Source organism: Eucyclogobius newberryi, unplaced genomic scaffold, assembly GCF_026437365.1.
Source record: "Eucyclogobius newberryi isolate DKJ021-1_F unplaced genomic scaffold, fEucNew1.0.hap1 SCAF_1, whole genome shotgun sequence".
Classification (NCBI taxonomy): Eukaryota; Metazoa; Chordata; class Actinopteri; order Gobiiformes; family Gobiidae; genus Eucyclogobius; species Eucyclogobius newberryi.
The window spans coordinates 24,279,846-24,306,672 of NW_027315723.1; the positions used below are offsets into that span (position 1 = coordinate 24,279,846).

The following is a 26,827-nucleotide window of genomic DNA, read 5'->3' on the forward strand; positions in this document are numbered from 1 at the left end:
ATCACTTTGTATCAGTGGTTGTTCTTTGTTTATTGTCTGGTTCATAAAGTTTACTCAAGACGCTCCAAAAGGCCATAAACAACTGTATAAACTAGTAAACTTTTTGACCAGAAAATATCTCTGGACACACTATTATTCCCCAATACAGTCCATGTCAAACGTTAAATCATCACGTTTAGAGCACGTCAGTGTGTTCAAACTCACAAACACGTTTATTAAAATGTTCGTTTTCTACACAAAATCCCGAATTCCTCCTTTCAGTGCTTTTTATTATTCTGAAATCTCACAGGAAGTCTCTGTTTCTTTCCGCAGCTTGACCGGTCCCGGGCTCCGGACCTCAGCCCCGCGCGCGTCACCGCTTCACTTCAAGGAGCGTCTCCAAACTTGGCTTTTACGCGCGTGTGGCCGGAGCGCGCCGCGGAACCTCGGATCAACTTGTCTTTTTCTAGTTTTTATGCCTGTTTTTGTCTTGTTTTTAAATTGGTGAGGAACTTTTTTTTGTCTGGACTCTTCTGCGCGTCGGGACGATGTTCTTGAGCGGAGAGCAGCTGCCGCTCCAGTGAAACATGTAAGTAACGGCGTCTGGACGTGAAAACAGACGCGCAAAGAGCTGAAGTTGAACGTTTCTCTGCAAAGTTTCTGGTTGTAACTCGTGTTCTTCACAGATTTCACTTTTTCAACATGTTCAAGAAGCAACTGTTGAAGACAAAAAAGTCATAACTCTGATTGTCTGAGGCCAGAAACATGAGTAATTATTGGCATCGTGTTAAATGCAGTGGCAGTTTTCCACGCACTGGCGCATTCAATTCATTAAAAAAGTTCAGTTTGTCATATTTGTTTGTTGAAATTCAAATGTTTTCGAGCCCCATTGTTTCATAAAACCATTATTACTGTCAGAATTTTTGTTATTTGTGCTCTCATTTATTGAATCAAACCGTTTGTGTCAGTTGAAGATTGCAGTTGGCAGAGTTTACACTGTTAAAAACAAAAGCAGCTTCTGACTTGGGCTGGAGTCAGGCCATGAGCTGATGGAAACTGAAATCTTAGATCAATTGTGGTGTTTTGTCGCCTTTAAAAGTCTTTATGTAGGCTTCTTTCACGCAATCTCACAATGTTTGAGTCGACTTTAACTGTTGGTCCAGTATATTCATGTTTCTGTGACACTTTCTGCCGTTGAACATGTTTGTAATGGTGAGATTTACCAACCGCTCATAGATAATAAAGACATAATACACGTGTCCTTGTTGCTATGTTTGTTTTACATTTTATTCACGTTATTTCTCGCTCTCGGTGACAAACGTGTGACTTCCAAGACTTTAGCCGCTCGGTTGATTAAAAGGTCAGTGATGTCTTTGTCCAGCAGATGTTTCATGAGCTGAATCAGGGCGGCAAGAATAATTGCAATTACAAAAAAAATTGAAAAATACAATAATGGACTCGGTAATTGCAAATCGCTGTCATTTATTGCAGTGCTTTAATTTCCTTCACAAACAAAGACAATATCCTGTAAAAGCACAAAACCTGCAAAGTATAGTTTAGATCTGTTCAAACTCTCTGAAATACACAAGTCTTTTAGTCGTTTTTTTTTCAATTTCAGTCTTTGCATTTTATTGTGAACTTTGAACAGAATCCTTTTATTAAAACATAAATCGCAAATGTAATCGCAATTACCGTAGATATTTTTCACAAATCGTGCAGGCCAAAATTGAAACATTCAGGAGTAAATTGTGAGTTTATTCTGCTTTTTTCCAATAAAATACTTTGTTTATCTGAACCTTTCTCGTATAAATAGTATGTTTTGCGTGAAATCCTGTATCTTGTGGTTTTGTGCAGTTTGGATCTGATATTTAGTCGGATCATTGAGACTCTTCATAGTTTTGAGAGTTTTTTTAGTCTGTGAATCGACGCACAGAACATGTCTTTATAATCATGTATTCATTTTGTCGACCGCAGTAACCGTAGCAACCACAACTCACACGTTCACACAGGCAAAGTGGCGAAGTGTCTTGCTTAAAGGTCCACTCTGTAACTTCTGTTCTGCTTGTCTCGATGGAGCCGTTATTGCTTTGCTTGGGACGTCCCACAATATGGCATTAAACACATGTATGTATTGGTTTGATTGAGTTGGGACGGATGCAAAAATGTAGCTAAAAAAACACATCAAACGTCTATGTTTCCTGCATTTATTAAACTTGGACCTGATCGTCTCCATGGATGTGTTTAATGCCACACTCTGGAACATTTACGGACACAACAGCCGTGTGAGACATACAGATCAAACCGACGAGCTTAAAGTACTTTTGTTTTTGCTTTTTATTGGCTTGAACTGACACTGTTTCTTGCCCTTTTTTTGTCCCCGTTTTGAGTTGTTTTATGTCTTTTTTACGCAGCTGAAATGCAGAAGTTTCCCGGTGCATTCTTCCCTTTTTGCTGACTCACTGTTGTGTAAAGGATATAACGCTCTTAAGTATCTTTCCCTTCACCTCTCAGCCTAAACTCTAACATAGAAAGAGGGTCCTTTGTGAACGCTCATGAATACAATCAGCTCTAATTTCCCATGTTCCACCTCTGGCTCCACTTCCACAGTTTGGAAATAGATGGATTGTGGGATAATCCATTTTTTCTTTTTTTTGTTTCCAATCCGGAGCGTTGCTGGGAAAGGCTGTTCCATGATGCCACTGGCCGCCGCTGGCCTCCTATAGACTGTGTGCATGTGTTTACAATCTACATGTGGGACAGAGGAGACAGAGAGGATTAAAGCTGGCTCTGTTTCCACAAGAAAGACTCTATTAGGGATGAAGGCCAAACAGGCAAAGAGGAGAGAAGACTAGGGCTAAAGGAAGCCTAAACCAGGGCTAAAGGAAGCCTAAACCAGGGACACAACCAGGGCTAAAGGAAGCCTAAACCAGGGACATAACCAGGACTAAAGGAAGCCTAAACCAGGGACATAACCAGGGCTAAAGGAAGCCTAAACCAGGGACATAACCAGGGCTAAAGGAAGCCTAAACCAGGGACACAACCAGGGCTAAAGGAAGCCTAAACCAGGGACACAACCAGGGCTAAAGGAAGCCTAAACCAGGGACATAACCAGGGCTAAAGGAAGCCTAAACCAGGGACATAACCAGGGCTAAAGGAAGCCTAAACCAGGGACACAACCAGGGCTAAAGGAAGCCTAAACCAGGGACACAACCAGGGCTAAAGGAAGCCTAAACCAGGGACACAACCAGGGCTAAAGGAAGCCTAAACCAGGGCTAAAGGAAGCCTAAACCAGGGCTAAAGGAAGCCTAAACCAGGGACAAAACCATGGATAAAGGAAGCCTAAACCAGGGACAAAACCAGGGCTAAAGGAAGCCTAAACCAGGGACAAAACCAGGGCTAAAGGAAGCCTAAACCAGGGACATAACCAGGGCTAAAGGAAGCCTAAACCAGGGACAAAACCAGGGCTAAAGGAAGCCTAAACCAGGGACAAAACTATGGCTAAAGGAAGCCTAAACCAGGGACAAAACCAGGGCTAAAGGAAGCCTAAACCATGGCTAAAGGAAGCCTAAACCATGGACAAAACCTGGACTAAAGTGAGACTAAAATTGGACTAAACCAGGACTAAAGTGCGACTAAAACAGGACTAATTCCATGATGATCGGAATACTCTCAAAAAGTATTGCGATTCACTTTTGTTAATATCTCCCGAGTTCGTCAATATTGCAGCTAGTTCAGAACGTCAGCCTAAAATGCATTTGACCCGGATTCTGAATTGTTTTGAATAATCCCAACCACACACAGAGCTGCATAGGCGGGCATAGGGGGTAGGTGAGAACCGACATTTTCAGAGCGCTCAAGCCTCGAACGCAGGACAAAGCAGGATAAACTCAAACAGGAATTAATCAAAATACAACTAATTATGATGATGATGATGAGGGACCACAGTTCTAAGCTCACAAAGGACGATTTTTCACAATAAGTCCCTTTTATTATTATTACTAAAGTTGTCAAAGTCATTTAAAATACATTGACGGTGAGATATAAGTTTCAAACTCTCCTAACTCTCGGAGGTTGAATTCCTCATCGTTTTTGACTGAAACGGTCGAGTGGAAATCTTGACATAAACAATGCGATTCAATTTGTGTAACGTTTGATGACTTTACGCACTAACTGTCTCCTTCTGAATCGTGTAACTCACAAAATGGCAGTGAAACAATGACAAGGACGAATATCATTTCATCTTAGTTCTTTAGAGGGATGAGAACATGATTTGAAGTCGACTCATTCCTGTTTTCTGATGTTTTCAAGGTGAACGTAATGGAAAACAATGTTGGTTTTGAGTCCTTCACATGAGGATTATTATGTTAATCCTTCTATAGCCCGTCATTTGTTTACCTATACTTTCATTATAATTTCAAGACAAAACATAGTCATTACTTGTGAGATAACGTCATACACTGTTTGCGTGACAACAACTTAAGCAGCTCAGATGGACATGAATGAGGTAAAGCTCTGAGGGAAACAGGATGTGGAGTTCAGGTGTGGCTGAAAATTGGTTTAGCGCTGGTTTATTTGATAGTTCCAGTGTGTGCGTATTACTTAATGACATAAATTAGATTGATCAGGAAAGTGTGATGCTGGGAACAGTTTCGGAGTGTTTGTTTTGTGCGTTCGGCCTCTGTCGATACAACGACCGTCACAAAGTCTTTATCTGACGTTTATTTGGTCTAGTTCAGAAAACACCTTTTACTTGATACAGTAAAAGCAGGAAAAATAGGCTGAAGGATCTGTTTTTGAAGACATTTTGTTGATGAGAACTATCCAGAAGCACTTTTATCCAATCAAAAAAGGCTGTTTGATGAGAACCATATGGAACCAACTGCAGCTGACGAGGGCTGAAGGTCCTTAGATGTTAGTTCCAATGTGTTTCAGCCTTTTTTTAGGCGTGGCACATGGCTGCAATGGGGGGTGGGCCTTTGGTTGGAGGGCCTTCCACATCCCAGTTTATGGTTGGCTGATGTATGGTTGGGGCAGACGAGACGAGGTCCGTCGGTAAAGATACAAAGCGCCACACATCAGGTGGAGGCGTCGATGAGAGAGAAAAATACGTTCAGCACAGACGTGTGCAGTTTGCAGAAAGCGCGCAGATATGGGAACAAATCAATCTAAAAGTGATGTGTCCATCCCGGAGACGCCTGTCATGCTGCAATGTCAAATAAATATGGGAAGGAGTGTCTGGAACGCTGCCAATGTGGTCGGATAAATTTGGATTTGGCTAGGTGTTTTTTATTTAGTTAATTTTATTGTATTTCTGTAATTTCTTTGTGATTTGAATGCATTTTCCTGCTGTGTGAAGCACTTTGAATTGCCTTGTGTATGAAATGTGCTCTACAAATAAACTTGCCTTGATGCTTCCTGTTCCGTCTGGGCCAATCCAGAGTCTCCACCTGCGGCCCCGCCCAGTACTTAATGACACCTGGTGCAGCTGTTGAGGGCTCCTGAGCTCTTCCCTTATGTCTTGTTTGTCGTGGCTGTGGTGGCAGCGCCTGACTCTGTTTACTCGTTTGTTATGTGTCTCCTTTTAATTTGTCACTTGGATTCTGTGAATGGGCCTTGTTTTGTGCCTGTGTGAACTGTGCAACCGTGTTTCTGTTCATTTACCTTTAAAATTCCTTTTTATCAAATAGTACAACTTGTAACAAACCAATACATACATGTGTTTAATGCCATTATTTTTAATCTTGGTTTTGTTACTTCCTCTTATCCTTGCAGAGCCGAGTTGTAACATTTACACTGGAAAAATAACTTCGCATGCAATACTTTAAGCACAAAGGAGTTCCTGGAGCACTGGCTGAACATCAAAGGTTTAAAAATGCTTTTCAGCGGCGTTTTGGCCGGAGGTGCACAACGCTCTGACTTCCAACACTATTTGGTGTCACACAAAATTCCCCAACAGAAAGATCTGTATCAATAATGATAATAAAACCACAGCTGCTGTTATAAATACAAAAGGCTGTATCAACAATAAAGGCTGATCTTATCTTATCTTATATTTGCTCTACAAAATGACCAATCCAGAATTAATCTAGGACTAGACTAGAACCAACCAGGTCTGGACCAGGACTAACACAATCAAACAAGGACTAAACCAGGACTAAATTAGGATTAGACCTGTAAATATGAGAATTCCCATAGTCTCATTCCCATTTCACGCTGCACTGTCCAGACGAATAAAGAAAGGAAATGACGGACTGAATGACTGAAATACGACACTAATCTTTTAATTTGTTAATTTTATCATTTCTACTTTCTTTCTAGGTTTCTTCTTAGCGTAGTCTCGTCACTGTAGCGTCAAACGTTTTTTAGCATGTTGTTGCCCTCTGCGATCAGAACCACATCCACTTGATCATATTTCTAATGCATTTAAATGCATTCACACTGATGCAGCCCCTTGATCTAAACTTTAAACCAAAAGCACTCAAACTTCATGCGTCTTCAGCTGCTCGGCCGTGCTCTCTGTTGCCACGACGACAGTCTTTCCGGTCATGTTTTAATGATCGAAAAAGGGATAATTGAAGTGGAAAATGGTCCGTGGTGAATTATTAGTACAGTGATCCCTCGTTTATCGCGGGGGTCACGTTCCAAGAAGAACCCGCGGGAGTCGAAATCTGTGAAGCAGAAACCTTTATTTTTTTACAGTTATTATACAATGAAACACTCCATAAAACATTGAAAGCAAGAAACAAAACCTTTTCACAGGCCCAAGCATTTGTTTAACAAATAAAAGTACTGTATAAACGTTTGTACTGTATTGTCACCGGCCTCTCCCGCAGCTCACACGCCGCTCTCACCGGCCTCTCCCGCAGCTCACACGCCGCTCTCACCGGCCTCTCCCGCAGCTCACGCGCCGCTCTCACCGGCCTCTCCCGCAGCTCACACGCCGCTCTCACCGGCCTCTCCCGCAGCTCACACGCCGCTCTCACCGGCCTCTCCCGCAGCTCACACGCCGCTCTCACCGGCCTCTCCCGCAGCTCACACGCCGCTCTCACCGGCCTCTCCCGCAGCTCACACGCTGCTCTCACCGGCCTCTCCCGCAGCTCACACGCCGCTCTCACCGGCCTCTCCCGCAGCTCACACGCCGCTCTCACCGGCCTCTCCCGCAGCTCACACGCCGCTCTCACCGGCCTCTCCCGCAGCTCACACGCCGCTCTCACCGGCCTCTCCCGCAGCTCACACGCCGCTCTCACCGGCCTCTCCCGCAGCTCACGCGCTGCTCTCACCGGCCTCTCCCGCAGCTCACGCGCCGCTCTCACCGGCCTCTCCCGCAGCTCACACGCCGCTCTCACCGGCCTCTCCCGCAGCTCACACGCTGCTCTCACCGGCCTCTCCCGCAGCTCACACGCTGCTCTCACCGGCCTCTCACGCAGCTCACACCCCGCTCTCACCGGCCTCTCCCGCAGCTCACGCGCCATAACGTTATTGACACACAGGTAGAGAAGACGCGGAGAGACTGTTTAGCCAATCAGAATGCAGAACACAATGCATGATGAAAATCCGCGAAGCAGCGAGACCGCGAAAAGTGAACCGCGATATAGCGAGGGATCACTCCCTGGTCCAGGGACCAGGTCCATGACATTTTGAATTGATTTATTTTGAATTCTCAGACTAAAAACGGTTAAAATCTCAGCCTTCACACAGAACTACCCGAGGACCTCTGAGTTTGGTGAAGTACAGCAAATAAAAGTTGAGGAAAATGTTTCAGACGATTCTCTCAGGACTCGTTTGTAATTATTACAATTTACCTGGGTCTCTTGGTAAAAGGCATTTTTTATGTGCTGTACTTCTCTGTATAAAAAGTTGTTTTTGCGTGAAGGGGTCAATGTTTATTGTGGGTAAGTTTTCTTTGCATTTGTGTGGAATTGTTATTATTTATGTAATACAAGATGTATTTAAGATGTAGATGCTCAAACAAGTAACTTCTTCTCATAACAGATACAAATTAAGGCTATATCTGTAATTCAGCACATAGTTTTTAACATTATTGTGTTTTAATAATGAATAAAATATGTTTCACTGGGAGTACCCTGCTTTATTATTGTGTCAGTCCCATGAAGTAGTTTCAATCATTTACTGTGATATTTAGCAAATGTATCGCACTCAAATTCCAGACGGTTGTTTCTCTGTCATGGTTTAACATAAGAATTACAAATGGGTTTCCTTTGGAATAATTCATTCATACATGTTCTTTGATAGGGCTGTATTTATTCACCAAAGACATTCTTGGACATACTGTACCCTTCGCACTGATTAGTCGCTAAAAGGGAGTGAGGCGCAGTCCTGGAAGAGCTCTCAAAACTACAAATTTCCATAATCTGACCCAAAATGCTCCAAAAGATCATAAGATTACATAAAATTCACTCAATCACAAAATGGCACACAGAAAAGTACCAAGAAACTGCTCGAAATAGCTGGAGAAAAATCAATCTCTCGAAAAACTCCAGCTAACTCTCCCTGTGTCTTAAGGGCAAAATAACCTCCACTGATAAAACGTTTGACCGATTAAACGACTAACGAACCCTATTCTTCAGTTTTATTTCAAAATCTGGAACGAGCTCTTTTAATTTTATTGCAAGAGCCTTTTTGTCAGTGTGATATTTCTCGTTTTTGAACGTATTTCCATATTTACAATGATCTGAAATGACCGCGTAACTTCCAGCCACATGAGCAACAATGGCACATTCGCTTTAGTCGGTGTTGCTATGTTTACACGTTGTGTTTGTCTGTGGCAGTTACAGCGCCTGCTCTGTGCTTTTGTGTTGTCAGACGGTTGACTCGACCTTGTTTAAATGTGCAGATTTATGTGTTCATGGAAGAAATATTCAATCAGTTTGTCTCATTGTGGATATGGTAAAGGTCAGAGGCGTCCAACCTGTGGCGTTCTGTGCATGCTTCTCGTTTCAAATGACTTTACAGACCGTTTTGAATCGTATGTGGGCTTGATGGTTCAAAGTGGATTAGTCCATGGATGTGTCTTTACATCTTTGTCACATTATTAAGTGATGAATCGTCAGTTTGCCAATTAGCCAGTAACAGCTCTTAACCGTATGTGTAAGATGTGATTGGCAGCAGGTAAATATTCTGAAAACTAAGGAAGTTACTGTGAGTCAATGCAATGAAAATAGGAAGTGTTGTTGTGTTAAATCTGCAGTGACAGAACCGTTTAGTCAATGCAAAGTGTGAGTCATTTTGTAAAAGAGGAAAAACACTTCTCTGAGTTTTGATTGTATTTACTGTATATAGAATTGTAAATACCGTAATTTTCGGGCAATACAGCGCTCCTGAATAAAGGCAGCACCAATGATATTTACAAAGAAAAAATGAATTGTACATATACGTGAGCACCTGTCAATAAGCCGCTGGTACCAACGTTGTAACATGAGATATTTACACAGAAATATGTTCCATGGTAGTGAGTCGTTTCAATGCGGCAGGTTCTAAAGTGCAGACCGCCGTATATCGCATGTCCACGCTCCACGTGTGTCTTTGCGTTCAGCCGCGTCTATATTCACTTCTTCAATAGACTTATTTCTTGGTGAATATGAATCTGATTGTAATAAAACACAGCGTTTTGAAGCTTAACATACAGAGAACAGTGTGTCAAATGCTTGTAGAGCTGCAACAATTAATCAAGTAAACCGAGTCATTCGATCACAAAAAAGTTTTTATTTTAATTTTATTGTCTCATTGATTTGTTTGATTTACATATTTAATAAAAGGTGAGAGCGGCGTGTCTTAAACGAGACAAGTGTTTTAAACTTATGACTGTGACAGGGAAACGTTCTTTTGTTGTGTGAAAGAGCACAGAAGACCGCAATTATGAAAGTGAAAGCCTGCAATGACGGGGCAAAAAGACGGAACTAAAGCTGCAAAATGACTGCAGAGTTACAGCTCAAAACGTGTGTGAATGTCCACACTCGGCCCCTGACCCCACTATTTAACATGGCACTAAATCACAGAGCGGACATTGAGCTTTTTACTGGTTTAGTACCAGTTTTTTATTTTCTTCTAGTAGTTCAAAGTAATTGACTTAAGAAAAAGGTTACTCTTCTATTGGCAAGTGATGACAGCTTAAAAGTTGATGACATTAATTATTCAATCTTAATTTTTGTTTCTTGCACCACTCTTAAAAGGTTTTTGGGGTCCAGATTTGGAAAACACCAGATTCTGTGCATCCATCTGTAGTTTTGTTTAGTTTTTAGCTTCAAATTATAAATCAGACCCTCATTTATACCAATTTTGTCACGTCAGACGCACGTCTGCCATTTCATGCATCAGGGATGGATCTGGTAATGAATGAATGTTTTTTAAAATCCAGATCAGACAATTGCATTTGCACTTTTCGTCTGGCTGGGTAAAGCTAGTTCAAATTTATTCCCTGTCATCCGTCAAAATACACTTAATATAAACATGGATATTTACTTTCTAATCTTACAACAGAGGCGCAGGATCAGACCTGATGGAGACGTGATGGAGTTGGTTTAAATCAGCCATTACTTGAGTAATCTCACTACTTTGTCCTTCTACTTCAGTAATGGCTACTTACAGTTATGCCTAAAGATTAACGGTGAATTCTCAAAATCTTCCTGATGGATGTACAGAAACTGTTGAGTAAAACTCTGTAAGCTTCATCCCAGTGCAAATCCATCAGCTCTTTACTCTTTGTAAAAAGTTATTGCATTCTGAGTTTGCTTGATCTAAAGCAACTCTTCAGCAGCTTCACTTCTATCAATGAGACACTTGTTCAGGAAAGACAATTCCACCCTCCTCTTCAGTGAGAAGGTTAAACCCAGAACCATCCCGGACTCTTCAGTGACCCAGATCTGGTTATAATGGACCAAGAAGATGTGCTTAATTAAATATGTGACATTCTTGAGAGCAGTGACATTAAACATTGGATAATTTGATACTGGACACACTGGTCAATTCCTAACGAATCCAACATGATAATACTGGGATTAACCTCAATCACAAAATATGAAAAATAAGTGTGTTTTTGACAAAGAAAAACGACTCCGCCACCATTTTTATGAAGAAAAAATCTTGATTTTTAGGTTTTACTGGACAAATACTTACATAAATGTTGACACCACAATAGTTTTTAATTTTTTCTTGACCTATTCACTACATATTGTACTTTTTATGAGGTTCAAATTTAACTTACAGGCTAGAAAATAGTCTTTTTTGTATCAGAAAAGCGATCTAATTGACATTTGTGCCCCTGGATATTCTAAATTGTTTCCCTTTTTTTTTTTTTTTTTTTATAAAGACTTCAACCCATTAGCATTTAGATATAATTAGTTAATTATTGGACATGTTTTATGGTATTTCACATTTGCCTCCAGTTACCTCCGCCCTGATGACATGCCATTTTAGAGGGTCTATGGACGAGTGGAAGTGTCATTCAGTGCTAATGCCACAGGTCACTCACTCACACACTCAAAAATGGTGCATTATGATGAATCAAGACGCAGGGTTAAAAACATTGACTCTATAAACCGTTTTGACATTTTATTTAACAGTTAGTCTTCTCATCAGACGCCCATGTTAGTGCTATAATGTTGAGGATTTTGCTTGGGTCTGGAAACAATCTATTGGCACCTCCTCTTTTAATGTGTTGTTTATGGATAGACCACAGAAATGTCACAAATGAGCCTCGTTAAAGAAGAGATGTTTCGCTTTCCCCCGAGTATTTCGTTTAAACTATAACATGTAAACTGTTTTTTTCATTTTGTTCATTTTAAACTGTAATATTGATCTAAAACTGCTCTAAAAACTGCTATAATAGAAACTGGCTGATGGATTTCCTGTTCAAAACTGCAGTGGCATTTCACTCACCACAGTTTCATAAACACCAGGAAAACTAATGTAAACCAAATGGGAGGGAGGTGCCACTCTGCCCCCTCACCAGTGAACATCCAGGGAAGGGAGATTGAGAGAGTGACTCATACAAGTACCTGGATGTTCATCTAAACCACAAACTGGACTGGATTCATAACACACTGTAGCCAGCGTCGGCTCTACCTCCTGAGGAGACTCAGGTCTTCAGGAGTGACAGGGCCACTCCTGAAGACCTTCTATGACTCTGTGGTGGCATCAGCTCCTGTAGGGTGTGGCCTGCTGGAGCAGCAGCATCACAGAGAGGGAGAGGAGGAGGCTGGACAGAGTCATCAAGAAGTCCAGCTCCGTTCTGGGCTGTGCTCTGGACTCGGTGCAGGAGGTGGGGGACAGAAGGGTCCTGGCTAGATTCACATCTATGCTGGACCATGAGTCTCACCCCCTGCAGGACACTCTGTCCACTCTGGAGAGCAGCTTCAGTGAGAGACTGATCCACCCTCGCTGTGTGAAGGAAAGGTTTCGCAGGTCTTTCCTTCTGCTGCTGTCAGACTTTATAACAAAAACTGTTAGTCCTGAACACGTGTAACTGTCATACCCATGTGCAATACTGACTTTAACCATGTGCAATACTGACTTAACCATGTGCAATACTGTAACATATTGTCACTCATTCTAACATTTTCTGCCCAGATAATAGCTGTAAATAAAAGGGTTATTTTTAAGTCATCTGTTTTATTATTATACTTCTGTACCTAATCTGTGTTGCAACACTGAAATTTCCCCATTGTGGGACAAATAAAGGTTATCTTATCTAATCTTAATGACATGCCATCGGCATGTAAGCTTGGAAACTTCGATTGAAGTTTGAATCTCCCAGATTCCAAAAAAACTGGACGAGGATAAGTGTTCAACTGCACCATGTAAGACACAGAAAAGAAAATATTAGACATGAGTTTGAACTTGCACTTGTTGTTTTGTGTCTAAGTTAAAATGCATAGCGCAGCATAGAGCAAATCACTTTTCCTGACCCGTCTGACAATCAAATGCTCAACGTAAAAGCAAATATCTTTCAAAACGTTTTAAGAATACTAAATTACTAGATGCCCCGTTCACACTTACTGGGTTCTTTGACTTGCTGTGGACTGGGAGTGGTCTGGAGAAGATGTGCTCTGAGTCCAGCTCTTGTTTAGTGATTGTCACAAATGTGTCATCCACGTAGTGTTACCAAAGACTTGGAGGTCTGTGCCTTATTCTCAAACTGCTCTATGTACAAGTTGGCCATGATTGAAGAGAGCCTTTTGCACAGCCGTGACTACGTCTGTTGAAATGTCCCCAAAATGTAAAATAAATGGTGTTAAGACATATGTTTAGTAGTTTACATATGTGTTCAGGTGTCAGTTTGGTCCTTTCCTGTAGGGTGGTGTCTTCCTGCAGTCTGGTCCTCACCGCTGCTACTGCCTCAGAGGTCGGGATGCAGGTGAACAGGGACACAGCATTATATGAAACCATGAGGTCATCTGGGTCCAGTTGGAGATGTTTCACTTTGTCCACATAATTCTGTGTTTTCCACATGGTGTTCCGAGTTCCCCACCAATGGTGCCAAGATAGTTGTTAATTGCTTGGCCACATTGTAAGTGTTGGAACCGGCGCTGCACACTGTGGGTCTGAGTGGAACATCCCCTTTGTGGATTTTTTGGAGGCCATTAATGGATAGAATAGCTTCCCCAGGACACAGCCTGTACTACAAAAGCCTGTCTGTCACCTCCTCTTTCTCAAGCTTTTGTAAACAGTCTATCTCTTTCTGGTTGGGCCTTTTTCAAACGTTCGTATGTGGTCGTGTCCTCGAGGAGGCTGTGGACTTTGGTTCATTGTCAGCTGTGTTGAGGATCACAGTGTGGCGTCCCTTGTCGGCCGGGAGAATGTTAACACTGTGATCCTTTTGTAGTGCGGAGAGTGCTTTCCTCTCTGCAGGTGTAATGTTTGAGAGAGGCGGGAGTGTAAAAATGTCTTGTTTTTCTAAAACACAGTGTCCAGATTATTACAACGTAATCTGTTTCTACAACGGAACCCTCCTGGAGGAATGACTCATGAAAGTTTGTTTGACATATGTCTCCTTTAAAGTGACAGGTTTTCATTTGTTTCTAATTGTGATTCTGTTTGGAGGTGACATATTATCATAGTTTTACAGTAGACATAATCGTATTTATGTGGTTGTTTTTGATGTCTTGTTGTGCACTTTTAGCTTTTTTGCACATGTCTTTCTAATGTGTTTTTTAAATGCAAGTAAGAACGGCAAATAAACTAAACCATCACTAATCTCTCTGTGATGTCATCAATAAGTGACATCCATCCAAAATACAGGAGCAATTGACTCCAAATGGACACAGTTTAAACCATCATTGAACAAAATAACGTATTATTATTTGTCAAACAATTACTTGAGTAATTGATATGGATAGTTGTTTACTGTATGGTTGCTAGGTAACAGTGGTTGAATTACATCTACCTCTGTCACATCTGCTGCTCATGTCCAACCAGGAAGCAACATTATTACTTTTTTAGTAAAATCTTAAATATAATCAATATGTGTCATCTAAACCTGCCTCATGCACTTTAAACAACTCTGCCAATATCTTTATACACTAATTATCTTCAGCCTGTATTGATATGTGAATACTATGTTTGATGCTATGCTGAACCGTGATAAATATATTATGCTTAGATTATCTCCCAAACGACAGCTCTTGTGTGGTGTTCACGTGCCAAACGAAAATGGACAGTTTGATCGTCAACTCTTCAAATTTTGGTAGTTTCCCTAATTTGTTGTTCAGTAAGCACATTAATTATTGCTGTTTTTAGTCATTGCTGCATAACGTGTGCATGCTGCTCTTACTGCACTTTCTCTCTTCATTCCACGGCCCAAAGAATTGTCATTTGCTGCTGAAAAGAGATTGCTTTTAATAGTTTTATGTATTGTTTGAGTTAGATCAGTTATTGATGAAATCCTCACAAAACTAATTACATTTATTCATAAGTATAATTAAACTAGAGGTTTATTGGGCTTGAAAAATGTTGAGAGAAAAGCAAACAGAGGTTCCTGTTCCCGTGTCGTTACCCCCAGCTCACAGCAGGGGCCGATACCATCTTTTTTGAGCTCGACTCTGACATTCTTGTGACTGTAACGTCCAGTATCTTTGCTGTTCAAAATGGCCGCTCGGGGCAATTCTGGATGTATGAATTGGACCTTTATGTGTTTGTGTCTCTGGACTTGGACTGTGGAGGGGGATGGGCCCAGAGGAAGGACCCAGCACTTCCACAAAGAGCGGACTTCTCTGTGAATGTCAGCAAATGCATGAATTTGTCTCTCTGCAGCGGACAAAAGCTCAGATACAAAGAGTTCTGTTTCCTGATAGTCTTTTAATATTAATGACGTCCGCTGCCTGCGCGCAAATGCACCAGAATTGAAAGGTGGGACAGTTCTCAGTTCAGTTTTTATTAAAAGTTTGGGGGTCTCTCCATAACTTTTAGATTTTATTTTCACATTTCTTTTCTTGCTATTTAAACAGAAGAATAACAAGTATTTTTAAGAAAAAAAATAAATATTGAACTGCAGATGTTTTGAGAAAACTGGCTTGATGTGAATAGTGTATTTTAGTGGCTGTTGTTGCTGTATGGTCATACAGTGGCAGCCACATCTCTGATTGTCTGCCCCAGGGCTGATGTGGATACAAAAGTAGCTCATCAAAAACTAAGGGGACAAGAAATATACTAGAGTAAGGTTCTTTGAGACATAAAAAAAACAAAAAAACCGAGCTCTAGTCATCTAAGTATAACCTCAACCACACAATGTATTTATTATAAACAAAGAGCTTGTCTCTTTCTTGTGTCTTGTCTCGTCACTAATTATTTTTGGAACGACCTTTTTGTTGAGCTATTATTACTATTATTAGGATTATAATAACTTTGTTTTGAGACAAACCATTTTGATTTCAAACCATTCTCACTCAGACTTCACATTGCACTTTATTTGTATTTACATTTTAAAACTCCTTGATTTAAATGACCATATTGTTATCAGTTCATTTGAACGTACTAGTTTCTATATAAATGTATGTTATCTGTACAAACATTTGAGACGGCCCTGTAGCGTTTTATAAACACATGAGAGCTGTGTTTTTAAGAAGTCCTCTGCATTTGTTTCTATCACAAACACATAATATTTGAAACACCCTCATTTGGCTTTATTCTGAAACTCATAACTGATGTTTACAGTGACAGACTTTTCCCCCAGAGAGACAATCAAACCGTCTCAGCCGACATGATCGCTGTCAGCCAGCACTGGGAGCTTGTCTTTTGGGTTTAGTATTTTCCTGATGGAAGGTTTGTCACATGCTTGTCTCCATGGAGCGTTCCCTGCTTTACATACAGTATATGTTCCACAGTATGGCGTTGAACATATCCATGGCGATAAGCAGGAGATGCCACCAGGCCAAGTTACAGGTCGACCACGCACAGTCAAAATGTGTGTTTTTCAGTCAATGAAAGCTAGATATTATATTAATGCCACACTGAGGAGAATTCCAGGTAAATATAGAGTGTCTCCATGTAAAGAAGCAGGTGCCGGACCCTCCACCAGGAAAGTTACACAATACACCTTTAACTCTGGATCCATATTAAGCAGTAGTTGATTTACAATGCCAGTGATGCGCTGACACATGTGAGTTCAGAAGATAATTCAGGATGATCCTGTTTTATGGAAATGCGAGCTGTGACTGTGTTGACAAAATAAAAGCCTTTGATGGTGTTCACAACAAAACTCCTGCTACTTTTCAGGAACTCGAGTTATTGGAAGCAGAAAGAAAACTCTGGCGTCTGTGCTGTGATTACACAAACATGTTCCTGTGGGAGTAATGGACAATTATGTAGGCCTATTACTACTTGACCACATTCAAACATATTATGGCACGTTTTATCACACTGCATTCTGTTTGAACTGTGTGGAGGCTGATGGCTCTGCTGCTGCGGTGGAGAGTGAGGAGCCACTTCTGGCATCAAACTAGTTGATGTTTTGTGTGTTTTTTGTCCGTCTGATTGAACGGTTTACATATGGCTCAGTTTACTTTGCTAAACTGAAATAAAACAAGCTCAAAATATGAAAACGACGGTTAATCTGTAATCTTCAGGTCACAGTATCACCGTGAGAACATAAGAAAATAATAATCGATGTGTAATTTCAGTTCAAGTACTTTTTGACAATATCATTACTTTTTCATCCAGCAATTTTGATTTCATAAAGCTAGACTGAATTTTTTTTTTTTTTTTTTTACATTTACAGTATATTATGGTACACAATCATTGACAAGCCTTTTAGTTTTTATTTTACTGTTATTATTCATTGCTTATGTTGCACGTTACTCCGTAGTTTGAGAATGTTGTTCACTGACAATACAAATATTCTGACTCTACTTTATGTATGTAAATTAAAGTCATTTAATTAATTGTATCTTGACGATCCAGGATAGATCATATAACATTCTCAATACTGCTTGGTATTTAAATTAAAAGGAAGTTGGGGAGCGCCTCTTGATTGTGAAGGTATATTAAGATTCTGAACACACAAAAACACCAAGGCATCGGGTTAAAGTTAAAAAGCATTTATTTAAACATGGCTTATTTCTAATTTGGCTTTATTTGTTTTATTGTAGCTGTAAACTGGATCCAATATCAGTGCACTTTTAAAGCTTAGCATAGTTAGCATAGACCCTCATGTTTTATTTATGTCTCATCTTATTTCTTTGTTCATACCTTTAGTGTTTTGTGATTTAAAGTGTTACGCTAATGTGAGCTTCCCTCTCAGACTCTATGTTACCTGTGTAAATAATGTTTCTGTTCTGACGTGTGTGACCTCTGACCTTTAGGGGCTGCCCTGCTGGAGGTGGAAGGTGGCGCGTGCGAGGAGTGTTTCCTCTAGTGCTGCTCTGGATGTGCCTCCACACAAACGGTAAGGCAGGATTACTTTTATACTTCTACACTGTGCAGAGGTTTAGTCCATGCAGTAAACGTGCCAAAAAGTGTCGTTCTCACAGCTGCTGTAAAGAAATGTTGCCATAAATGTTGAAACAGGGCTGTCGAAGTTAACGCGTTCACTCATGCCATTCATCTGTTTAAACATGCTCTTTGACGTCATGCTCTTTAACGTCATGCTCTTTAACGTCATGCTCTTTAACATTATGCACCTGAAAGAAGCAGAGGTGATGTCACGATGTAGAATTTACACGTAAAAGCCATAGACTTTCACGTGGACGACCGCAGACTCGGGCCGCTGATGTTTACGAGCGCAGACTGTGCTCCACACTGCAGAAACAACCGTGCGCACTGCGAGGACAATAAAGTTTACTTCTGAGCACTAAAATGAATAAAATGGGCTACATATTTCACCAAACTGTTACAGAATACCAGGCCAATCGCAGCAGTTTACATCTGTCACTATAAGGGCCAGTTACATCCGCAAGCGGCAATGAAGGGACTTGAACCGCACTAATTCTGTTGTTTGGTCATGTACATTTACTTGAAACATGTGACCACACAGATTTACTATGAATATACTTAAATTATTACCACTGGGCTTTTAATTAGGTTAATTTATTTATATTTGTAAAATGATTCAAAATTCTTATTTTTCAAATTGCAAAATACTTCAAATTAAGTTTTATCTTATTCGGATTTGTCAGTTTTTATGTTTTGTTCAAAGAATGGCATCAACACAAGCGCGCAATTAATTGTGATTGATCATATTTCAAAAGTGTGATGAATCTTTTTGACTAATTAACAGGACTAAAATAAACATGCACATTATAGAAAATAAACATGAACTTAAATACTGACTTAAAATAATGGTGAGACTTCAGTTTGGGGACCACATATTAGTCACTAAGAGGTTTTAGGTGATATTTCAACACTAAGATCATAGTGTATGTACAAAAGCATCACCCGCTAATAACGCTAACGAACACTAACTTTAATGGAAAAAATGTGAAAAACCTTATTGCTCACTTATCTAAAGCATTTCGAGCATAATTTTTATTCACAAACCTTGAAAAAGAAATGACTTTTCACAAATTTCAAAGACCAGAGCACGTTTTGCCATCAAGGTAAAGCTAACTAACATTAACAAGCATTTTACTCAAAGAAGAAAGCGAACAAAAAACATAGACAAAGAAGCATAAACAAGCACTTCAGTTATTATTCATTTACCAATTACATAGCCATTGATATATAGCTCCTAAATTAAAGTGTTATAACAAGTTTGCAGAGACAAATAATGTAACTTGCACTTGAAGAAAAGTGTTTAAACTAATGTGAAGACCAATATCCCATAAACAAATCAAGGACAAGATGATGAAATTAAACCACAAAATGAACCAAACATTCTTTACATTTTCACAGACACTGAAGACCAAATCGCTCCCTCAGTAATAATAGGCAAATAAATCAAAGTCTATGTTACTTTCTGCTACTTTTGTAAAGACAAGTGCCGCATCGACGTACCATTAAGCGACTGTCATTAATAGCCGCTGACTGTATAATGCAATCACAGTTTGATGAGTTCTCGCAGCGCTACAGTAAATCACCGCGGCGATGCCTGGTTCCTGTTTGTGCCGTGTTTGCCGAGGCTGTCTGCGCCTCAGACATAGCTCACTCCAACAATAGTGGGATTGTGGCGTGTTGTGAATGTGGGTGGTTTTATCATTTATCCAGGCCTGTGCTTCTCTATCTCTGTGTGGACATACCAGGAAACAGTTGTCGGGGCGTGGCATAAATCAGGCTTGTGAAGGGAGGAGGCGGATCTGAATCGGCGTGACGTTCGGGTCATTGGTTATTTTGACGTTTCCGGTTAGAGTTAGTGTTTTGATGTGCTGCAATGAAAACAGGCGTGTGATTGATTGCTGGTGTAGACGGGACTTATTGAAAAATGTATGAAGTTATGTATGGAAGGGCATCTGGCGTGAAATAGAGGATTGACTGCACACACAAAGAGGCAAAACTATGACTATGAACACAAAGAAGTAATGTAAAGATATTATAGGTTTGCATCCAATCCAACTTTATTTGTAGAGCTCTTTACAAACAACAAAGTCGACCAAAGAGCTTAACGTGCAAATTAGCATAAGACAACAACAAAACAATGAACAAAATAAACACATTTCACACTGTGTTAAAATGGCATTGAGAAAATGTGCTGGACGAACAACTTAAACGTCTACAGAGGGTCAAAGAACTGATCTTGTGCGAACGTGGGCCGAGGGACGTTCAGGGGCGTCTTGTAATTTAGCGTTGGCACTAAAACTTTTCAAGCAATAACTGCTAAAACAAACAGCTTTCACACAAATAACTCCACTTTTGGAAGACACAGATGAGAAACGACTTTAAAATGAGGTTCCTTATTAAACTATTTATGAGCACTAGTTATTTGTTGATGCACTTAATAGTAGAGTTGCTCCGATCGCCGATACAATCAATACCAATATCACGGCCGTGTCTAAAACATAATCTGAAGTTCGACCGAATTGTTTATTGGATCGACTGAGTTTTCTTTCCATTTTAGCTGAGCATTTGACCGCGTGGGTTGATCGAGCACTCGGGCCGTTCATGTCAGGCAGCAGAGCATCTGGAGCAGGGCTTTTTTATCCTCTGAGCAGTTTATGCGATTAGCGATTATGAGCCACTTTCAAACGCGAAAGTGACAAAACCATCAAGTGCTTTGCATTTTCACTTCCATACGCAACAGTTCTGCTTCAAAAAGCACAATTTATCAGCAAAATAAGACACGGCAATCTTCACAGGTCCATGGCTCTTGTTACTAAATAATTGCTTTTTTAATGAGTAGATCACCAGCGTCTCCGCACCCGTAAACAAGTGTGTTCAGTGTGTTTTCGGTACACCTGAAATCGCAAAAGCAATTGCCTCGAAGGGCGAAAATAGACGACAGATTCAGCTCTGAACCTCTGTTATGCTTTGAACTAAAATACCAGCGGCAGAGCTCGTAAATCTGTGCAATGTTACAGCAATAACTTAATAAATAATCTACGTTGAGGTTGAAATGATGCATGTAAAGTGTGACCTGTGTGTCTTGGCCCATTTAGCAGATCACTGATTTGCTGTGATTGGTGGCCGATTGATGATGAAGTGAAAATAACAAATAATTGTAAAAGTGTTCATAAACAAACGATTAGTGTTTTTTAACGCCTAACTAGTTTACTAAGGAACCTTGCTCTCCTTAGCGCAAATAAACACACTGACGCTCCGGTTAACACGTTCTAAAATGAGCGAGTACACGTCTAATTCTTATATTCTGTTTTCATCACCTGCTGAAGGATTATAATAAACTACACCGACTTTTAAAGATGTTATTGTGATATTTGGGATTCAAAATAAAATTGTATACGTTTTAAACCCTGTTCCAGCTGCTTTGTCTTTGTAAATGTATCTGTAAATAGATGTTTGAATGTGCTATTGTTTTAACTCTATGTTGAGAAACTGACTGTCTGTGAGTTTACACAGCTGTGAGAACGACAAAATGCAGTTTGAAGAGCAGCAATTAGCTCAGAATGCTAATTAAACTGCTGCGATGAGATGCGATTGGAATATTGATTGGAAGCTGAGTGCACTTCTTTGGGCTCTGCTGATTCAAGCTAAAAATATATGACATTGTTGCTACTGTTATCATGGTTTTTATGTCGATGCATGCATTTATTTGTTCATTTATTTCTTGCTTTATTCTGTTTATCATCATGACATTTATACTTTCCACTTGTGTGCTCTTTGGGGAAAACGTCATTCAAATCACAATATCAAGCAGAGATTCAGTTTTGGACTGCAACACATACAGTAAACTCTTAAAATATAACAAATGTGATATTTTTATGTGATCTTTCTGAGCTAAGCGGTCAAAAATACCATATTGTATCACACAAGCACCTGGATTATTTCAATATAAATTAGTTTGAGATGTGGCGTTGTCCCCAAACTGCAGACGTTAATGCGATTTCCCATTTCCAGTCGTTTTCTCCATGTTTCCATCATCACCACGTTAATGTTATTTCTATCGTTTTCCATCGTCATCTTTTTCCATTCTCGCTCTCTTTGTTCCTGTCATTTTGTGTCACTCTAACACTCATTATTGAACTAGTCACATTTACATTCACAATTACCTTCACAAACAAAGAATTTTATCATTTTACGTTAATATTTTATTCATTCACACGATTAATGCATTTCTTTGCTAGTTACATAGTCACAGTATCGAATGAAAAATACACATATTTTCTACTTAACGTACTTTCTGTATTTTTATTATTATGAAAATGTTGTGATAAAAAGACAAACAACAAAAAATACCTAACATTTTAATATTATAAGCAAAATTGGACACATTTTATTCAACTATGTCATGTTTTGCTTATAATATTAAAAATCTTATCGTGACAAATGCAATAAAGCATTAACGCGTGTTTCCTGGGTAACAGAAGTATATATTTATTTACTTTTGGGCTTTTTTAGACATATCCTTCTTTCATAATTCATATTTTTCTGCAAGACGTGAAAGATGGGATAAATCTAGCCTTGGAACTGAAGAACTATAACGCATGTTTTATTTTTGTATCATTTGAATCTCATTTCCTTGCTCACAAAGACAGAGATGAATGAGTTTGCAACATTGGGTTTTCTCTAGTCAAGATAAAGGAAAGTTTTATCTTTGACAAATGATCCGTTTTCGCTTGGTACATGTCAACGTGATTTTTAAAAGCACCAGAAAAGTCAAAATCAACAAGTTCTCATAAGAAAGTAAGTCAAAGCAGATTTGATCCTATAGTTTATAGTGTAAACAATACAATGCTGTTGTAAAGTATTTTGGTTTGTCATGTTTACCTGCTGTCACCAATAAGTAATAGAGAACAGATTCTCATTAAACTGTTGTTTTGGGTGTTTTATGGGAAAATTACAATTCATGTTCGCCATGTTTGTGTTGAAATGGCTCAAATCAACCTTCATCTCTGCGATTCCTCCACACGATAAAGCTCCACTTGATCACTCCATGTTCCTGTGCCTGTCTTCACCATGGTCCATGGGGGAGAGGGAGGGAGGGAGGGAGGGAGTGTATAGAGATACAGCACCTAAAGGTCAGAGAGAGAGAGAGAGAGAGAGAGAGAGAGAGAGAGAGAGAGAGAGAGAGAGAGAGAGAGAGAGAGAGAGAGAGAGAGAGAGAGAGAGAGAGAGAGAGAGAGAGAGAGAGAGAGAGAGAGAGAGAGAGAGAGAGAGAGAGAGAGAGAGAGAGAGAGAGAGAGAGAGAGAGAGAGAGAGAGAGAGAGAGAGAGAGAGAGAGAGAGAGAGAGAGAGAGAGAGAGAGAAGGAGAGGGAAAAAATGTGACAAAGGTAGATAAAAAGAGAAAGGGGGAAAGAAAGTGAGAGTGAGAAGAGAGAAAAAGAGAGAGGAAAGGGTGAGTGAGAAACAGAGGAACAGAGAGAGAGAGTGAAGAAGAAGGAGTGAGATAGAGGGAGAGAGAGAGAAAGAGAGGTGGAGAAAGTGTGTCTAATGTATTTTCCATGGCTCGGGGCCCAGAGCAGAACTCATAAAGTTCTTACCTCACACAGAGACTGGGCTCTGGACAGAACATGTGGAGTCAACTTAAAGCTGCACTACGTCGTTTTTCTGCTGGTCTCCATGGAGATGTCACTGCTGCCCTAAAATATAAAACTTCTCTATCTTGTATGTGTTTGTTATTGCTGGAAAACAGATCACACTTATTTGTCTCCATGGCGATAGATAGTTCTGCTCGATTTGAGAAAAGGATCTTCTTGTAATCAGGTCCGGTTCAGTCCACTGATCTTGGGCAAAGAGAAAACTTAGATAAGCGATTATAAGATTTGACACGGTCTAATGGCCTTGCTTTTTACACAGAAGGTAAAGTAGATCTGGACAGTCAGAGCGGTCAGGGACCCTCCCCTCCCCCTGATGGAGCGGGAGAGGGTCTGCACAGAAGAAACTCTCATAAATATGTGGAACAGCTTGTATCATTAGCTCATAACGACTTGAGGCTGTAATTAGTGCCAAAGGTTCTTAGTGCTGAGCAAAGGCTTTTGAATACTTATGTACTGGTGCTTTTCTTCTTTTCTACATTTTAATACATTTGCAAATACTTCAAGCAACCTTCTTTCACATTATCATTATGGTATAATTAGAATAATATACTTCTAAATGTAAATGTTTTTAATATAGTCTAATAAAGTGACACATGATGTTCAGGCACATGGATGCAAGACCTGACATGACGTGACACTGAACGACTAAAAGTTGTAATTTAAGGTTCAAACAGGCGCTCCTCTCAGCTCAGCAGGGGGCGCCCACTGAATATGTGCCGTGATGGCGTACGGACATATGTATATATTTATATATGGAGTACTGAGGCAGCGTGAGGTGTTCTGAGGAGCCTCTGCTCTGACTCTGGATGTGAGGAGAACAGGCTGCAGTGTGAGAAAGTTATAAAAGTAAAAGCCATTGTGTTTTGTGCCAACATTGCTCACCAGGCGCCTGTAGACGTGCATATGGAGCATTGTAACCAGACTTGTGCATGTTACATTCTTACATTTCCTGTGTCTGCAGCATTCCACGTTTGTACTTTGACAGTGTAATCTGTATAATATGTATCATAATTATTATAGGAAACCATATTGCTTGGGGGCCAGAGTTGGCCCGTGTGCCACCTTTTAGACACCCAGGCTCTAAAACCTAACAATTTAAATATAAAAAGCCCAAATGATGTTCTGTGCACAGAGCAGTTGTGCAGCCATAATAGATACGGTTAAAGACATTCTCCTCCAGAGAAGTTACGTAGTGCTGCTTTACTGTTCATACTTTGCTGCGATTCACAGTGTCATTAAACATATGACATCATCTTATTCTGATCACTAGAGCTGTCGTTTGATTGGTCAGTTTGTCTTAGTCGATCAACACTTTTATCAGATGATTATTGTTATAACTCCAGCAGAAAGGAGCTTCGAGTGAGTTGGCTGGAGATTTGGGAGCGACTCATGGGTTTAATCTGCCTTATAATATAAATAAACTGTTTCCTAGTATTTTCAGTACAAACAATTGTTTTGCATTAACTGAAATTGTATTATTCAGGTTGTTAAGTAAGTCATTTAAATTCAGTCTACTCTCCAAAAGCCTAACTCTCTATTTCTCTGTTATCTGGCTCTTTATGTTTCAATAACGTGACTTTATCATGCAGAATCACGCTTTTCACCTGCTAGAGCAATGAAACTATTAGACAACAAGTCAAACTGATAATTCACTGTTGTTTGGTGTCAATAATCGTAAAGTTTTTACATTTCCAACACTAAAACTTTTATGTCGTGACATTTCTATCTCCAATACAACTTTACTACACAAAATGCTTCCCTCACCATTTACTAGTAGTTTAATACGTTCATGCTGAACTTCTCTCCTTCATAATATAATAGTAAACTTCTGATGCTTTATAGCCGTAGTCGTGGTTACACTGCATTCTGCCGTCCAATATCATAATGCCTTTCACATAAACACTGAGTACAATCTTCTTTTGCTTTTTACCAGCCTTTTCCTCCCGTTTGGCCCACATCGTGTCGCCGCGGTTACATTGTTCGCCCCTCAGGCCTCTGCAGATTATCTCACGCTGAAAGACAGAACACACCTGGAGACACTCGGGCCTCTATTCCACTCTCAAAACGTAATATACTTGCTCATTACCCATCCAGAAAGCATCATTCTTTAAGGCAGGATTATAAAGATAAGCATTGGAAAAGTCAATCATCGTTAGTATTAGACTTGTTAGTGAATAATCCTGTTGCCCCAGTTGCTGTGATAGATTGAAGATCGACTCTACAAGGACACAATATTTGAACTCATTACAGTTTGGATAAGCAGCAGAGATGAGCGGGATTAGTCCAGAGGTGAGCATGAACAGGGACATTTTATTTGTATATTTTAGTTTGAACTCTCAGTCGAGCTTAAAGTTGACATGTTTTCCCATTTTTAGGAGATTTTAACTGTATTATTGTGGTTTCACCTCATAATTTCCCCCACTTGAAGTTGTATTTTGAGTTATTCGTGCTTGTTTGAGTAATATTGAGTAGTATTATTCTCTCACAATGCTCCGAAAATTGCTGTTATTTTCCACTGCTCTGTATTTTGTTGTATGATTTGTATTTGTTTTATAAACGGTGAAACGCGTAGGATTCAGCCGCGTCGTCGCTCCACTTTGTTGTGCCATTTAAATAATTGAGTGATACATGTGCTTCCTGGAGACAGAAGAATAACATTGAACATTTGTGAATAAAACAAGTCCATTTTGATTTGTTCCTCCTTGAATTGTTTTCGATTGAGTTTGCCCCTTTATTATGAAGATTTATTTTGTATTAATCTTTTATTTTTTGGCCAATGTTTGTCTTGCTGCTGTGGCTGTTAACTGATATTTACAGAGATTCATCAAGAATCCAGAAATCCCTCTCTATTTTTATACAGATTCAATTTCAATTCAATGTATTTTTCTAAATCACAACAGCAGTTGCCTCGGCAGATCATATCAGATGGCAGTGATTGACAGGTGGATTAGCCAATCAGGGACACGCATGTTCCGTCCGTATAAAAAAAAAAAAAAACATGGCTTCTTATGAGGAAAAAGAAAGGCAAAAATAATCACATGGACTAAAAGCAGTGTGAGAGAAGTTTTCTTTTGTTGTAGAAGACAAATGACCAACTCCTCTGTTTCGCATTCGTCACAGAAATAAACGCATCTGATTTCACGGGACGTTGAGTTTGACTCGAGGCGCGACCGAGGAAGTGGTGACTCACTTTTCAGAAAGAGTATAAAAAGTGTGTAAACGTGGCCATAGTTTACGCCTAATTGCTCTTTTA

The 26,827-nt window shown here is 39.9% G+C and overlaps 1 protein-coding gene across 2 annotated transcripts in view; it reads left to right on the top strand.

Annotated features, from left to right (window-relative positions):
• Positions 1-485: 485 nt before the first annotated feature.
• The window catches only part of adgrg6 (adhesion G protein-coupled receptor G6), a 118,220-nt gene continuing 91,878 nt past the window's right edge, over positions 486-26,827 (top strand). For both annotated transcript variants that reach the window (XM_072440600.1, XM_072440609.1), the window contains exons 1-2: positions 486-568; positions 17,793-17,875. In XM_072440600.1, the coding sequence (XP_072296701.1) occupies positions 567-568; positions 17,793-17,875 (85 nt within the window). In that variant the 5' untranslated portion in view covers positions 486-566. The remainder of the gene's footprint in view (positions 569-17,792; positions 17,876-26,827) is intronic.